Here is an 18,185-nt window from a genome sequence, read left to right as displayed (position 1 = left end):
GAAGGCCATTTTCCTGCTTCTTCTAGGTGCCTCAGAAGAGGCAATTTTGATCCTCTCAAATGTTGACAGTGATGTTAATGCTGCATAGGCTTGGCTGGTCTGTCAGCTCACATGAAATAGCCTGAACAGGAAATTCATGGTTACATGTCTTGTAAAACACAGTCAAGTTGGATATGAAGCGCTGAGCTCTGAGCATAGTAAAGTGTTGTGTAATGTTCTGCAGCATTTCTCAGACTCTGAAACTTTGGACGCAGAGAGCAAAGCGTGCAGCTTTATTGCCACTTTTGAGTCCTGGACTCAGTGATATGCCCAGTCTTGCTGCTTGGGATGTGTCCATAAGCCTGTAGGTCTTTAATTTGCCAATTGCTTGCAGGCTTTTCTGTTTTGCCATTCTAGCTTTCTTTTTTTCTTTTCTTGGGAGATAGGTGAACGTTTTATCAGCAATTTTTCATGTTGTGAACTTAAGCTTTTGAATTTTTATCTTGTTTGTTTGTTTATTGCAGCTGGCGCTCAGGATAAAATTGGCTGGGCATTTGGCTTGGGTTTGGAGAGGCTGGCCATGATCCTATACGATATTCCTGACATCCGACTGTTCTGGAGTGAAGATGAACGCTTCTTGAAGCAGTTTATTGTGCCTCACATTTGCCAAAAAATAAAATTTCAGGTAAAGTAATGTGTATATGAAAATAATTTTCTGTCAGTAAGACGTCCATGTAGCCCTAGAGAATATCATACAATTAAAATTCTGTGCCATTAACAAATTAGGTTTTAAAGCAACAGCTTTTCAACTATCATGATTCTCTGATAAACTGCAAAAAAAATGGCTGTTGATAACATTTTTTCAGCCAGATAATGTTCTGAGTTGATGCTGATACTCAGTGAATATCTCTGTTCTGAGTAATAATTAAGCCTGTATTTAAATTCTAAATCTGTCCAGAATAGAGGTTGATTTAGGCCTGTGTCTGAATTGTGTATATTCTTGAATTGGGGCTGTAATTCTCTATCATTATAAAAACCTGTTTGATGCCAACCCTTCAAATATTGTAATACATTCCCAATAACCCCCTTTTGTTTTCACTCTGAGTTCGTTGAAGTGAGTTGCACTGTTTAACATCAGCAAAATGCTTTGTGAACACACACCAATGTCTTCAATATGTTGGCTCTTTCCTCCAAGTGGTAGTGGGGGAGGAGTGCAGGTTCAACTACTGTTTCTTTTGTAACTCCTCTCCTGAGGCTTCACTTGCTTTCAAAGCTGGCAACTTATCTTCCTTCTTGTAGTAGCAAAGTAATCAAGCATAACTGGATTGAGTGGAAGTGTTACTTCCATAATGTTCTTCTGTATCATCACAGGAAGGCTTAAGTCAGCTGTTATCACCCATCTTTGGGAGAGTTGAGCTGACAGCTGTGTAGATGTCTGATAACGTCTGAAGTACTAAAGCGTCAAAATGCTTATTGCTGCTGCCTTTTACCATTTTCCTTGCTTTGTGAACAGCTTGATTATGTTTTTTAACAATTGAAAATATAAAAGGGGAAATCAACAGTGATAATGCTGAGACGATATTTGAGCAGTCTCTACAGCAAATCAGTAGCAGCATCCATTTTTGAGTTCATAGCAGTTCTGGCACATCTTCTCTGATAGAGTCAGAATGTTGTTTAGATTTTTTTTCTTTTTGCTTTTGTGATGCTGGTGATGGGGCAGTCAGATCGTAGTTATCACTTACAGAAAGAAGGCAGCTTTTGCCATGTTTCTTGAAGGTGGGTCTGTCTGTAGGTTTCCCACATCTTCTACAGAATGTTGTTCTTTTCAACAAAGGATGCTCAAGTGTCCTTCATTTCAGCCTGTATCTTTCTGGTTGTCATTGCTCCTGAGAAACATGGATTGTGGCTTGGCTTATAGATTGCAGTCTGATCTCTGATGGAACTAAAATGAGATTTCTTGCTTTCTTTAAAATTGAGGATCAAAGTCTCAACCTAATATTAATGGTAGATTGGGTATTTGGGAGAAGGCTCAGATTGTCAGGATGAAATGATCTGATGGTGAAGGTGAGCCAGAGAGAGGACTGAGTGACTGCTGCTTTAGGTTGTGTATCATTTTCATGTTCAGCTTCAGATAAAGTCAGGAGTAGTGAACCAATCTGAAGGTAACAGAGGGGTGGGTTACTATGGTAAACTCAGAGGAAAGAGCAGCTTTTAGGAAGCTGAAGGTGATAGAAATGTTCTTCTTTTCTTTCTTTCCCTCCTCTCTTTCTTTCTTTCCCTCCTCTCTTTCTTTCTTTCTCTATTTTTTTTTCCACTTGCTGCTGTTTGGTAACATTAGCTGAGCAGCATGTGTTCTTTCACTTTTTTGCTTGTTAACTGCATCATCAACAGGAGACTGGTGACAAGGTCTTTAAGCATTTCTTTTTGCTGAGCAGGGTTGTTTTCAACTGGCATTGGTTCAACTTGGAATGAGGAGAGAAGTTCTACATCCTAGAAATCTGATTATTTGATGTTGTAGAGATAGTCATGAAATTGAGCCTTGTTGGTTGAAACACATTTTGAAGTAATAACATGATTCAGGAGATGTGATGCAGTTTCTTCAAGGAAAAGGAGCTATCAGTTGCAACTGTGCTCTAACTTGGACCATAGAGAAGAGCTGGAGTAATGTTACCAGCCAATTAGCTGTTGCTCTATCACATTAATGCACTGGCAGTTGTCATATCCCAACAAATAGGCTAATGAAAAAGTGGAAGGATTAGGGGATTAAGGAGTGTGGGATAGGGATGGAAAGATAAATTGAGTCTCTTCTTTCTCCATTCTAAAGAAAGAATCTGGCCAATGTTTCAGAAAGTGTTTTTTTCCACTGGTGTCAAACATTTCTCGGTACCCTTTTAATTTGTTTCCATTTTCTTTCCTTCTTTCCTTCTTTCCTTCTTACTTTCTACCCCATAAAAAACCCACACATACTCCACTTGGAAGTCCTGTTTTCAGTTTTGGCAGAATAATTCTCCCTAATCCTTACTTTATATTTTTTAACTCTGTCTCTCAGTATAAAAGGTGACTAGTGTCAAGCTTGATTTTTTGTCGTCGTCGTTGTTGTTGTTTAAAAGAAAGCCTGCATCCACTTTTCACCCGGTGTCTTATATTGAGGCTTTCGAACTCAATGCAGAACATACTGCCAGAACATACTGGCATTGCATTTTTTAGGGTAAGTGACTCTTCAAATGAGAATATTGTGAAATAATATTCAGTGCTACCATTAGATCTTGGGTGATGGGAGTTAATAAGCCAGTTTTTCTTTCTTTCTGTTCTCTGTTATTTTTCAGTTATGCTGTAAAACCAAGTTAGCAGACCTTATGCACCTGACTGCTTTCTAAAGAGACATAATTAATGAATCACATGGTTTATTCATATTTTCTTTGAAAGAAAACTTTTAGGCTGTCTTGCAGTGTTGATGTTTAAGAAATCATGATGGATATTAGAAAAGTGTTTGATTTTCTACAGGCAAGGCCATGCAGTATTTTTCAGCCTGACTGAACTGAACCAAGATAGACCAGATGTTTTGAGAGCCTTTCATTACACAGATTGAATCCTACAGTTCCACAAGGCCTGGATAAATGTCCATTCTTCGTGTGCTTAAGTGAGATAGACTTCTCAACCGTCTGATATTCCCCCTATCCCTTCTTATAATCTGATTATCCACCAACACAAGTATTTTTCTTTCTGTTCATTAAAATGTTCTTCAAACAGATGAAGGCCACAGTGAACAGCAGTAACCTTTAATAACAGCTGGGCTAAATATACTTGTGTTCAAAAATGGAATTTAATTTGAATATTTTCTTGAGACTTAAAGTATGTTTTCAGCCTTTTAACAGCCTGAATGTGTCAGGCTTCTTCATGTGTCATCAGTTGCTCAATTTATGCATGTAGGCTTCAGTGGGTCAAAAAGCTGCCTAGAAAACTGACAGTGCTTGTACCATTGCGGTCACTCAGCAGAGCAGTGTTAGAGGGCTGCTCCCCACAGATCAGACTGTGGTGTTGATGAGGATTACCTAAACCACTCCAGCTATAATTTGACACAAGTCACAGCAGTGTGGGGGATCAGAGGCTAGTTACTTGCCTTCAGTCACTCGTGTAGGGCTGCTGTTCAGGCTGTGAAATGAAAAGCTGAGAATGGACAGGGCAGGAAAAACTGATCACCTGCAAGGCATAACGTAGTAAAACAATGGTTTGGATCTGATCTAGTATGCTGTGTTATATTTCTGTTCATCAGAGCTCTGAGGAGAGCTGCATGTATTTGCTTTTCGTTCAGTTATGAGCCTGCATTCTTAAAAGAAAAAGATGTGTCCGTGGGCTGACAACTCTCAGGTACAAAAATGAAATGACATTTAGGGAAGGAAGACACTCACAGTTCAGATGAAGTGCAGTGTGCCCAGAGGTGTTGATTAAGACGAATGGACTTCAGGACAGTTCCTGGAACCTCCATCATTGCACTGCCACAGCGAGCAAGCGGCATGTCATGTCAATTGACCGCTGATGCATTTTCTCCTCACAAAGTCACTTTCATCTGATACTGGCAGTGGTTGCTGCCGCTGGTGTGGTTTTAAATAATTATTTTGATCACAGGTGAGTCCTGTGGCCCAGACTGAGGTCAGACAGAAGTATGTTTATATTGTTCTAAGGAAAACAGTAGTACAGAGGGTATCTGGGCCAGATTCCTAGCTAAAATGCAGACCCCCTGTGTGAGATTATAAGAGTTTCTTTCTCCTTGTTCTCCTTGTTTCTGTGTTATTTATGATATTCTGCAATAGCCCTGTTACATTCTGCAATAGCCCTAGCACCACCAGCTACTCAGCACCCCCTTCCATCACCTTGAGGGGCTGTTCCTTCCTTGTATCTGCTTGCGCATGCAGTCTATCTAGAGTCGGTTGTGTTTTATTTTTTTTTCCCTCCAAAAAACTTAGCTTCTACTTAAAACAGTAGACTTTACAACCAGGATCATTTTGATGGAGCCAGGATAGGCAGAACTCCCAGAACAACTCTGCTCAAAGACCTGAGGGGCCAGTAACCTTTGGCAGTGGAGTAAAGAGAGCTGACAAGCAGCTTGAAGTGACACCCCATTCACCTCTTGCACAGCTGTAGTCAAAATGGTGTTTGTGGTCCTAACCTAGGAGACTGTCTCTGATTTGAAAAGTGAACAGTCAAGGTTAGCAGAGATGAGAAAAAGGATATCTTCATAAAGGTGTTGTGTAAAAAAAGTCATTTGTTATACAGGGAAGGAAAACAAGGTGGGTTTGCCTTTCTCCTGTGCTAGGTAGCAAATGCTGAACCTCACTCACTTCGATTTGCCTTTGCTCAGTGTGCCATAAGGAATTAGACCCCTATTCTAATGACGAAGGATTTATCCAGTAGTCCAGTTTGCACTGTTTGCTAAACACATGAGCACTCATGTTCCCAGTTACACAGTGCAACTTTTTTAGTTTGTTTGTTTCTGTGTACTTTTCGGTTTACTGAGACAGTCATCATCCCTGTGCATCTTTCTTGTGCACATACCTGATTGTTGCTGGGAGACAGGTAGCTTGTCCTGAAGCTGTAGGAGATGCTGAAAATAAAATGCACTTGCAGGTCTAGGGGGAAACTTCTGTAAATTCAACCATCATAGTCTGTCCTTTATTCTGTGCTTGAAAGGGAGAGCATCTTATGTAAGCCAGTTATTTCAAAAAAATTTGATCTTGCTACATTCACTGCAAAGAATGAGTCTGTCTGATCTATCATTAATATGCTATTCCCTATAAATTATATTTAGGTTCTTAGTCTGTGATTAGCTTTATTTTCCAATAAAAGAATAAATAGATTCACTGGGTGCTACATTTTCAGATATTTTTCATCAAGATTAGGTAACTCCATGCTTAAATGGTTATTCATTTATTATGTTTACATTCTAATAGTGCATCTATTAAAGAAAAATGCACAACCATTAGTATGTAAATTCAACTTGGATGTCTGAACAAATGGGGTACAGCCTCAATTGTGATTTATTGTCTAATTAGTTTTACTGTAATTGAAGATATATAAAGTGTGTTTGTGTGTGTGTGCATGTGGAGGTACAACAGAATAGATGACAGTGTAGCATAAATATTTTATTGGCCTGACTTTGGGAAGGTTGAATTTTCTTATGAATGACTTATGTAGATCATCTTAAGTGAATGTCAGTAAAACCTTTACAGTGCTATGTATCATCTCAGCTTTGCCTGTATACTCTGCAGAACATTGCAAAGCTCTTTTTTCATTTTGGGTAACAAGAGAAAGAAGACAAAAATACCATCTTCATTGTGGAGGCACTGTACCGAGCTGTGCAATTGAATTAGAAATTGCTTGATCATCAAGTCTTCTCTCATCAGGGTGTTGTCTCTTGTATCATTTGTAGCCGGTGCTGGTATTGAAGCTCCAGGAACGCGAGCCCTCTGGCCTCAGTCAGGCAAAGTACTGAAGCACATGCTGAGCCTTAAACTTGCAAGTAGTCCCATTTAAATCAATGGGTTAGTTCCTGTTCTGAAAGTCAAGCATATCCTAAATGATTAAATAGTTTCAGGTCAGAGATCTCTTACTTCCTAGGATGTAACCAAGAGTGATCAGTGCCTTATAGGGCTGAAACAGTGAAAACTTTGAAAATGGCTGTTATAGGCAGTAAGAGTTTAATGTGCCAGTCAGTCTCCAACCCATTCTGTTGCTGCGGCTTGGGGGCTTTTCCTTCCCAGGTGCAGAACTTTACACTTGTCCTTGTTGAATTTTGTAAGGTTCCTCTTGGCTTATTCCTCCAGCCTGTCTAGGCCCCTCTGGATGGCAACCTGGTTACTGAGTTTATCAGCCCCCAGTATTTGGTGTCGTTCTGCAGATTTTTTGAGCAAACGCTGGATTACCACCACCAGGTCACTCATAAAGATGTGAAACAGGACAGGTCCCAGTATAGACACCTGCAATGCTCCACTTACGCTCTACCGGGAAGCCATTAACAACTCATTAACCGATGTTCTCTAAGTCTAACCATACAACTATGTGTTTTTACAAATTTCTTTGTCCAGCCTTCCAGACAATATTATCCTAACTTGGGCACAATAATTCTTTCTGAGACAGTGTCAAAAACCTTTCTAAAATCAAGATAAATGAAATCTACTTTTCTCCCACTATTTACTGGATGAAGAATCTCATCATAGGAAGTATTCAAGTTGGCCAGGAGTGATTCAGCTTTGGTAAGTCCATGCTGATTGGTCCCAATTACTTATTTTTCCTCTGTGCAGAAACTGGTTTCAAGAGGACTCTGTGGTTTTCCCAGGGACAAAGGTGAGGCTGACCAGCATTTAGTTCTCTGGATTGTCTCTTCGGACTTTTCTGAAGTCTGGCAAGACTCTTATATTTCTCTAGTAGTTGGGGACCTCCCCTGATCTCCATGACCTTTCAAAGGTAATACAAAGGTGATTTTGCCGCTAAATAGTGTGCAATAGTGCTGTGGCCTGAATGCAGAAGCAGCACAAGGGAAAGGCCATGGATCAGTGAGGGAGGTGAGCAGCTTGGGTGGAAGCTGGAGGAGCTTCTGCTAACTGGGAGTCTTCCACTTTTTCCTCCTCAAAGAGATCCAAAACCTCAGTCCTGGAGGGAAAGAAGGAAGGAGTCCAGAAGTAACTGAAAGAAAAGTCAAGGACTAGAGGAGAAATGGCAAAGTAACTTGGATGAACACATGCAGCTGTGCTTGTTGAATTTTTTTTTTTGTAGCTTAGACTCCAGTGGTGGCATCCTAAGTGAAAGACAACTGTGCTCTACCCATGAGATCCAAAGGCCACTGAGTCTGTAAATGTGTCCTGTGGATTTCAAACTGGGCTCTTCATATCTTCCCAAACCAGGTGTTTGCTATTGTCCTTTGTGCAATTCATGTAAGAGTACTCTCACATAAAAGAAGGAGCATTGCCTTTTTAAAAACAAATGAAAGAGTCAAGATCACAATTTTTCTGCTTCTCTGTACTCTGTTGAAACATGATGGCAGAAATTCAGCCTCTCAAGTCTTTATGGATAACATCCGCTGTGTACCCGGTAAAAGGCTTTGGCACAAACAAAAGAAAAAAGTAGTGCCTCAAGAATGCCCATCTCAGATATCACTGAATTTGGAACATGTTTTTTGTTTAGAGGATGCTCGGTGAACACTTGGAAAATGTGGTATACCCAGCAGGAATGTTGTCAATACAAGTGAAAGATTCCCAGCAACTGGGAACAGACCACTGGGGACTTTCTTCTGAATTTTATTTTTAAACAAAAAGAAGTGACTGTAGCCTTGACTGTTTTGAGCTGAAGTCCTCCCCGAAACAAATCTTCCAGTATCATGTAAATGAAAAATGAATTTCCAGTTACCATTGCTGCTGCGATGTACTGTTACAGTCTGTAGAATCATTTTGCTGCTGGCAAAAGCCAGTGCAGCCCAGTCAAAGCACACCTGATACTATTTAAATGATTACTTTGCAAAAAGTGTGATGAGCTTCCAAAAGCATGTGTTACTGTGGTTTGCTCTGATCTCTAAACCCTGTATATTTACTGTTTGACTGGTTGAGGCTCTTTAAAACAAACAGCTCACAAATGAGTAATTCTGCTACTGAATATATCAACCAATCTTTATTGCATCCCAGATGATGAAGTGTAATGGTTATACAGAGTGCTTAAATAAGCCACGGAGCAATTTCCAGCAGCGATATATATGCTGAAACCCCCATTAAATTAATATTATATTAATTTTACGTTAATATATTGAATAAATATAAATAAACCTGGAAATCTAAAATAACATTAGATTTCAGATTGGATATGTGAAACTATGAGAACCAGCTGCTGTTGGTTTCAGCAGGAATCTATGGATGTTCAGTGCTTTCAGTTTTACTGTCTACAAAAGTATATAGGTAATAAGGAGGATAATCCATACACTTTTGCCAACATTTTTCAAATATTGGTGTAATTACAGTGTGGTGAATAGAACTCTTGCTAGAAGTAGCCACCTTGACAACAACTACTTGTCTTTGGACCTGACCTGACACGTAACTCAGTTTCCCTGCTCAATAATTCTGTTTTCCCTGGTGTTCACAGTTGCAGTGTAGTTACAGTGTACCTCCTGCCTTAGCATGTCATCTCCAATACCATCCCAGGACAGAAGGCTCTTCAGGACAGGGGCTATGGTTTTGTGCTCTGTCTACCTAATGGTACCCTGGCAGTCCTGTAATTATCACAATGTAAGAATCTGCGTGCCTACTGCAGGGTTAAATATATCTTTGTGAGTGTACATTATGTGTTTGATAAAAGAATAAACTCCTGTTTAACATGTGCCTAAGCACTTGCAGTATATAAGTGTGTGGCTTTAGAGATTCAGAGGTCTGTATTAGTGTGCATACACTACCAAATAAGGGTTTAGAAGAGATAATGAAATCATTAGGAAATGATGTGCTCTATTTATTTTTATTATTTTTCTGTTAAAGGTTGGGTTTTGTCAAAGATTATTGTACTTGATAGCTATTTTTAACATTTGTGCAAATGTTTTGTGCACAAAAGATGCATCTTGTAAAGAGCTTTTGATAAAATGGTCTCTAAAATCATGCTTAAACCCCTACAGTCATCGTCTGCATCATGATTAGCCATTGCAGCTTAGCTGTAAGTGTCACAGGGAAATGAGGGCTGGGAATAATATGTCTGGATGCATGTGTGTGTATTCATGAACAACAGCACCTTTCTGAAGTACATGGTATTAATAAAAACCCTGATTTTCAGCTCCTACTTCTCTGATCAGAATACGAATTAGGCTACAGAGAACAGCCAAACAACAGAGGGCACGGTTGGGAAAACCTGCGTTATTCTTATCATACCTGCCCTCAATTTCTTTCATCCTCATGGATCATAGTAGTGACTACCTAAAACAGAATGTGAAAAGTAACTCATGTTTTGGTGTGTGTATGCTGCAGAGGATTGGTCTTGCTTCCACAATTTTTCAAAAATTAAATAATGGGAGAAAATGACCTCTTCTGAGGATTGCTTGCATCCTCCTACGTGTGGATTAAATTCACTTTGTATAACTATCCCCACATATCCCTCTTCTCCTAAATCAGGAATAACGAACCAATTTTCTTGTAAAGCAAGAAGAAAGAAACAGCATTCCTGGACAAGTATCCTGCTCATGGGGGTTTGATTGAGTGTGTACTTATCGCTATAACTGTTCTTTACATTTTGTAATTTAATATTTAAACATTTAGTGTACTTCTTGTGCTTTTATGGCTTGGACTGTTCTTGGCTTCTTGGTCTGTTTTGGCGTCTTTGTCGTTTTCTGTTTCTAAGTGTTACTCTATAACAAGAATGTAGCTTTGGGGATGCTCAAAGTCTGTCTGAAAGGAAAAAAGACTTTTCTCCCTGTTCTGAGTATTGAGTAAGAAAGTAGAGCCTTTCATTTCAGTCTCTCTCTAGCTTACCTCTTTTGAGGTTGTCATTTGTATGAATTTAGTACTGAGGGTGGGGAAAAAATGGAGTTGACTACTCCGAAGAATAAAGTGCTGGATTTGGCCAAAAGTCATTGGAACCTGAGCTGTGTGTGGCACTCCATTTTCTCCAAGTGAAGAAGGAATGTTTCAGAGGCACTGGAAATCATGGAAAATATTTCAAAACTACAACTCATCTGCTCAGATAAATTTCTGTACATAGCAGTTAAGCTCTTTTAATTTCCTAGGGGTCGTAGACTTTTTTTTTTTCAATGCTATCTACAGTAGCATTTTCCATACAATACAGATTAGCTCATAAGACTGACAAGAGTGGACGAATGAGGACATTTTCTTCTCATTCTATGACAGCTGTAGCAATGTCCAGAGCCTCATGTGAAGTTGCCTCTGTCAAAGAAGTATGAAACATCATCAGAATTGACTAGAAATCTCTGTGCTTTTTAGGAGGGAAAGAAAAAAATACGGCTTGTTAGGCAGGACAGAAGGACTTTTTCAGGACTCACATGTGCCTGTGAGATTTGTGATACATACTTATTATGGTACAAGCCACATTCAGGTGTTCTGGAGATTCACCATTCAAACAACAGCTCTCCAGAATTGCAGAGTTAATGAGCAGAAAAGGAAATATAATCAACAGCACATTAGATGAGATTTCTTGTCTAAGCTGAAATAAAATGTTGGGTGCAATTTGTTTTCATTTTTATGTTACGTATTTGGAAGAAATACATCTTCATATTGCTGCAGTCTCTTTCCAAATGCTTGCATTTTTTATTTCGATATAAATCTTTTATATGAATTGTTGAGGTGTGCAGTATTTTACTACACTGAGCTATTTATCTCAGCATTATTATTAAGCATAATGATTAAAAAAAAAACACCACATACAAACAAAACCAACAGAAAGGAGGAAACCCAACTTGTGAGCATGAGAAACGCTGAATGTCTGCAGCAACCAATGCCTTCTGCAGGAACTGCAGGTGCTCAGCACTGCCAAAGAACAAATTCTTAGTGTCTGCTGAGAAGGTGGAGTTTTGCTGGTTTATACCAGTTTATTGTCTGTTCCTTGCAGCCATGCAAGATAGTTCTTAGAAAAATGCAGGGTTGGGACACACAGTCCTCATTCCCTGTCAGTTTGTTTTCAGTGGTCTGTGTCCTCTCTCCCATTTTTATTCCTACTACAGAAAACCTGACAGAGGGATTGTACCTCTGGAGCGGGAGATTTGGGTAGAAAGGACAGACAGAATATGGACATACTGTGCAAAAAGCAGTGTTAGGTGTTGATTATGAGGCTTGGTGTTGCTTCAAAAATGCTGATGCAGCAGCTATCACCAAGTTTCATGATTAAAAAAAAAAAGAGGTTTCTTTCAGGACTCTGGAAATTTATACATCTCCATCCCATTTTCTTGACACAGGCTGGGCCTGGGAATAGATAATATGGTGTACCCATTTTGAAGATTCCAAATCCACAGGATTCTTTCCCTATGACACAATCTTGCCCGTTTTCTATAGAGACACCACAACATGGGTCGTCCCATCTGTTCCTCTTTGTGTCAGAACAATTCTCTGATGGCAACTGCTTAAATGAAAAAGCGATACCATGAGAAGTTTTTATTTGCGTTTAATAGCCTTGTGTTGATGATTTATGTGTGTGAAATGGGAAAATATTAGCACCATGAAACCAGTTTGCTCAGCAGACTGGCAACTGGCAACCAACAGCCTGAGGAAAGAAGCATGAGTAGACTGTATTTTTCCACAATAGACCTAGAGCTGCCAAAAGAACATGTCAGGCTAATCTCTTCTTCACCCTGCTGTTTTCAAAAGGGGGTTGTAAGAAGCTGAGAAGATGTGAGAGTGAGTAGTAGAGCAAAATTCCCTTTTGGTGGCTCTTCCTGTGAGTCCTATCTCTTCTTGGGAAAAAGAAGTTATTTTTAACTAGTCAAGCACAGAGCAGCATGTTCATCACCAGCATTGAGTCATTTGTATTCATCTTTTTGTCTTTTTCATAATCAGATTGCAGGTGGCAACGCATATCCAGATACTCAAGTGCATGGGTACCTGGAAATATTCCTATACTGTGTGCACAGTAACACTGTGATAACCCTGCTTTTCATAAGAATAGGTCAATCCTTTCATTTCTATATGTCTTCCTGCACTTTTTCAGTTCCTTACTGTCATATAAAAATAACCTTTTCAGTGGCAATACAAGTGGTTCTTTTGTATGTGGAAAACATCAAAAAAGCCATGCATTGTTTCTCTTTTTTTTTTTTTACTATAAGGTCTATTTAAAATATTTATTTGCACTCAGAAAAGTGTATTGCAGCTTTAAACTTGGAGCATTGTCTGTGACAAATTTAAATGAGCTTGACTGTAAAATAAAATACTTGCAATTTAAAACAATGTTATATTTAAGAACACAGTCTCTTTCCAGTGGCACCTCAGAGGTGTAATAACTAGCAGTAATTCTGGATGAACTTGTTTAACCTAAAAGCTTTCTACTCACTCACTCTGCCACAGCATCAGTCTTCTTGTGAATTCTTCCTAGCACTTAGAAAAGGTGGAGCAGCTTATCTGACAAGTTTAATTTTTTCATTGGCTGTTACCCATCTTAATTTTTCAGTGTCATATGAGGTATTGACTTTCCTTTTTCAGGCAGACTTCTCTACAATAAGCTGTAACTTTTAGCAAGAAAGGTCATATTTATTCTTGTGCATGTGCACGTGTGTGTGCACTTGTGATGAATCTCTTTTTTTCTTTTCAACAGTTCTTCACTAGCATTGGAAAAGGTGGCTGACTGAGATGATATGAAGAGCTACCTGGTGATCACTTATACAGGGCATTTAAGCTCTTTCTTGTTTTGCATCTTCAGGGAACCTGTAACATAGCTGAAGAGAGAAACTGTCATCTTCAACGAGACCCCATGGGGCTTAGCTTAAGTGGGAAGGAGATGGAGCTTGGATGGCCACCTGCACTGCACAGCTGAGAGGGATCTGGTCCACAGACCTGGCCATGCACGAAGCCACAGCTCCTGCTGATGTGCTGCAGCTGCTTCCTCCCTCATTGAAGGCTGAGACTTAGCTAGAAAGTCAGTCTATGCCCGATGGCACCTCCCTATTCTTCCTGCATCTGGAACAGCATTTGCTTGTATTTTACATTTGACAGCAGTTCAATTTACTGTGTTACTTGATAATGTTGTTTGCTTTCTTGTACTTTCCACAAGGTACTTCCTGTATTTCCGTAATTCTGTGACTGATTTTCCCCAGGGATGAGGGGGGTAAAGGCAAAGAGAGTGTTTTGTCAAGGTGAGGAACAGCAGTGATTTGTAACCCAATGCTGTTTTAGTTATGGAGGCTGCTGCTGACAAACAAGTGTGTCTTTCTGCCAGACACATGACTTTCTTCAAGGTATTGATCTCTAGAGGGGAGTCTGACATTCATCCTCCTTTTTTGTCCCCGCGAAGGGATGTAAACTGCAGTAGCTGGAGTGGAAACTGATATAATGTTTGATTGATTTGGGCTGTGGGTTTGGGTTGGCAAGTCTAACCAGCTGTGGTATTGGTAGGCAAAAGCTTCTTGTGGCAGGTTGTAGCTTTCGTTTGGGTTCTCTTCTGAAAGTGAAGAACAAGGTCAGAACTGAGGCTCCTAAACACAGCTTGGAAATCAAACATTTCAGTCAATGACCACAAATCAAAACTTTTGGGAACGAGAAGGAATGAGGTTGGTTAGAAAATAACAAGAGGGGAAAATGGGGACAGCTGTAGGAATGTTTGGACAATACTTCCCCTTTTCCCTGTCACAAAGCCCCTAGAAGTCCTGATTGCGTGGTACTGCTGCCATGCCTATGATGAATTGTGTGTAAGCTGGTGTACACCCAGTTCTGTTCAGTAGCTCAACTTGTTATGCTGTCCCTAATACTTGCTTTAAAATGAAAAAAAAATCACTAAAGTAGTAAAAGAAATGATATTTGGTTTAGTAATACTGTAGTTACCAGAATGCCATGAAAGAAGCAATTTCCTTTAAGACAAAAGACCTGTTATGCTGTATCTAACCATCCAGCTCAAGTACACTGTCTACTGTGTTGGCAAACAGAAGAGCAAGTATGAAAGCAGTGTGATCCTTCTCTAATTTTACTGATCCAGCTGATAGCAATGAGAGTTGCTGAACCAAAAATGTGGTTGGATCACTCTGTTTAATAGTTACTTAAAGACTTATCCACTCCGAATTTTAGTTCCTTGTTGGTCTTCCTTCCACTCTTCTGTAAGATCTTCAGTTACACTATGCACAGGGTGGGGAAAAAAAAGTACCCTTTAGTTCATTTGAAACCAATGCTTCCTTTGTGCTCTCCTCTTTTCTCCTTACTTCTGTGTGAAAAGGTGAATAGTGGATGAATTCATGGTCTGAAGGGGTTTGGGGCACTCAAGGCACTCACATGATCTTCAAACCAAGGACAGAGCATTCTCACCCATGTGTGAAGGAAACCTCTTCCACTCAGAAAATGGTCCCTGTGTATAAGCAGAGTGCCTGAAACAGGGAACAGCTGATGTTCCCATGGACACGTGGTATTCCCTATATCTGTATGTGAGCTTGCAGAGATAAGCACATCTGTCAGGGGAGCAGACTGCTGTCTGAACGGGGCCGATCCTACTGTGTGTGCCCCTGTGCATGGAGAAGCTTGGAGCATCACTGCAGTCTAATGCTCTTCTGCAGCTCCCCTCAGGAAGACAGAACAGAGTGTCACTCCCAAAATTGTCCTTTCACGTTTTTAAAAGTTTAATCCCTGAACATATCTGCATATCTGCTTAGTGGAATTTATAAGTTCTCTGTTGAAATTTCTCAATTTTTTCCTTTTGATATGTGTGTGTGCGCTCACGTTTATACATAAATATATACATATGTGTGTGGGTGTATACACATATGAATATATAGAACTTACTATATATAACTAAGAAAAAAAATAATTCCGTGAACGAAAGCAGAGAAAACTTATCATAATGGAACATTGTAACTGCAGATTTTAAGCCATGGCAGCCAAGAAATTCAAAATTATGTTTCCTGCAGCAACTCTAATTTGTCTACACTGGTCATAAATACAAAAGTGTAAATCTAGCAGCATACACACTAATTCAGGATACTTCATCATATGCAAGGGGGCTAAGTTACAGTTGTAAATTTGCAACTTCAAATTTCGTGCCTGTTGTGTGTTTAAATTTCCTGTGATGACACTGAATGTTGTTTCAGCCTGGAATATATTAAGAAAAGTTTAGCTGTTACAAGAATGTAGCTTTCATTTCAATGAGAATATTACATTACATTAAGACACTGTAGAGTTTATATACATATTTTTCCAAAACACAGGCAATGCAGGACTGTTAAAGCTTGGCAGCCACGATGCTGCTAAGTCTCACATTTTTCTGACTAGACTGCTGATGGCAGTAAAGCATGGTTGGCTTTTTAATAGTTTGGCTGTTGTGTAGTTGCTAACCCAGTTTTTGGTACTTGTCATTGTTAACCTTGCATTTGTGTCACAGCTGTCAAAACGCAGCTACAGCTTTTTCCTCTGCCATGTTCATAGTTCCCTTGTTTGCATCACCCCAGCTGTACCTGGCAGCACCTGAGTGAACAGCCACATCACAAAACTTCTCCTGTCCCCTCAGCATATTGCACTCATAATTACTGTGTCTGGAAAAATGTCTTTTTTTGCTAACACTAAATATTTGTGGAAAGCCCTGAGGGCCTTCCTGTTTTCAGAACTCTGGGCTGAAGATGTTCTGTGGCCTTGTGCTGGCTGGTTCACTACCACCACTGACTGTGTGCTATCTCCAGCCCTTTTCCTCAAGAGGTGGTGGCTTCCACCTTGATATGCTCTCTCCTGCACAGCTGTGAGGTGTCTGGGCCCAGGCTAGCTGACTGTCCTGTGCAGATGAGCAGAGGTGACTGCTGGTAACCACGTGACTGCTTTTGTCAGGGCATCAAGAGTAGAGCCCTGGGGTGGCAACATGCAGAGGCCAAGTATTTCCAGATGTCTACCAATGCCTCAACATGCTGAAGTTCTTCATCCAGCATGTATTATACATAAACCACTGGTCAACGCAATTTTCAGCTAGCTGCACCAGGCTGTGAACTGCAGTGGTGGAGGAACAGGCCTGTGTTTTTGTAAGCTGCTGCAGAGGCAGTGAGTGATCTATAGCACAAAAATCATAGAATCACAGAATGGTTTGGGTTGAAAGGGACCTTAAAGCCCATCCAGCTCCAACCCCCTGCCATGGGCAGGGCCACGTCCCACCAGATCAAGTTGCCCAAAGCCCCATCCAACCTGGCCCTTAATACCTCCAGGGATGGGGCATTCACAGCTTCTCTGGGCAGCCTGTGCCAGTGCCTCAGCACCCTCTGAGTGAAGATTTTATTTTTTATATCTAATCTAAATCTACCCTCTTTTACTTTAAAGCCGTTCCCCCATGTCCTGTTCCTACCCTCCCTGACACAGAGTCCCTCCCCAGCTTCCCTGCAGGCCCCGTGTAGGTATGGGAAGGCCGCTATAAGGTCTCCCCAGAGCCTTCTCTTCTCCAGGATGAACAACCCCAACTCCCTCAGCCTGTCTTTACAGTAGAGGTGCTCCAGCCCCTTGATCATCTTTGTGGCCCTCCTCTGGACTCGGTCTGACAGGTCCATGTCCTTCTTGTTGAAATGGAAAGCAAATGCAACAATAAAGTAGTGTCATGGTGATGAAACTGCGATGTGACCAGAGAAATGGTGCCGAGCTGCCTGTGTGTCAGCAGTGCTGTCTGCCCAGGCTGACTGGTGCCTGGCAGCAGCGTTCTGCTGGTGGGATCAGTTCTACCTTCTCCTGAACCTATTTTGGGTTATGTGGTAATCTTTTAAAAAACAAACACACACACACACAAACAAACAAACAACAACAACAAAACCTAAGGGGGCTGAAGGGGTGGTGGAATGAAGGATGGCAGTGCTTCCAGGGATGGGCAGCATGCTGGGAGTTGGGACCAGTGTCCTGTTGGCTTCTCTGAGCGCTTTCCTGGAGAAGTGCTCACAACCAAAGTTGTGAGAAAGAGGTAGTTGGAGGTAGTGGCTGGACATGACAGCAGAGCCAAAAATGTAGAAAGAACGCATCATGCTTGAGAGGGGCCTCTGAAACGTCTGTAAATTCATAAGAAAATGGTGTTTGGAGCTGCTGTTTGCCTTGAACCTGAAAAGTGATTGAAGTTGTTAGGCTTTAGACTGCTCTTGTTAAAGGGCAGGGGAGTTCAGAGAGGAGGACAATATTGACAATTGGACTTGTTAGGCCACAATATGTGTTTGCTGGGGTGTCTTTGTGCAACCTTAGTAACTTCATTCTGACCTGCCATCTGGAAATGCTTGTCCTATGCTCTTCACGTTTTAAGTGTGGCTAATAAACAATTACGTAGCTCATGTAGGTTTACAACAAACAGATCAATACATTTGAGAGCTAGGGATTTTATCATTATACTGACTTTAGTGTTGATATAATACTTTCTGCAATGATATTGACTGCAGCCAGGTGGTGAAGGGAAAGTATAATATGGGATTATTGCCTTGTATTGCCTTGATTTTCTTTTTTTTTTTTCCTTTTTTTTCTTTTTGTATTATAAGGCTCTGATAATGCCTAAGTATCTAAGTATCTAATAATAAACAAGTTTCGCTTAATGCTTTAAGCATT

At 40.4% G+C, this 18,185-nt stretch overlaps 1 protein-coding gene and 1 long non-coding RNA gene across 15 annotated transcripts in view; both read left to right on the top strand.

Annotated features, from left to right (window-relative positions):
- Positions 1-18,185, top strand: part of FARS2 (phenylalanyl-tRNA synthetase 2, mitochondrial) — a 264,849-nt gene that overhangs the window by 146,055 nt on the left and 100,609 nt on the right. For all 14 annotated transcript variants that reach the window (XM_080581811.1, XM_080581810.1, XM_080581819.1 and 11 more), the window contains one exon: positions 504-664. In XM_080581811.1, coding sequence (XP_080437937.1) covers positions 504-664 — 161 coding nt within the window. The remainder of the gene's footprint in view (positions 1-503; positions 665-18,185) is intronic.
- LOC308190451 lies at positions 7,247-16,316 on the top strand. Its single transcript, XR_013947209.1, has 2 exons — positions 7,247-13,575; positions 13,711-16,316. It is a non-coding gene; the product is annotated as an uncharacterized lncRNA (long non-coding RNA).

The sequence above is a fragment of the Anser brachyrhynchus genome (genome assembly GCF_964034855.1).
Source record: "Anser brachyrhynchus genome assembly, chromosome: 2".
NCBI lineage: Eukaryota > Metazoa > Chordata > Aves > Anseriformes > Anatidae > Anser > Anser brachyrhynchus.
The sequence above is the reverse complement of the archived record's forward strand: the minus strand, read 5'-3'. Positions and strand labels throughout refer to the sequence as shown.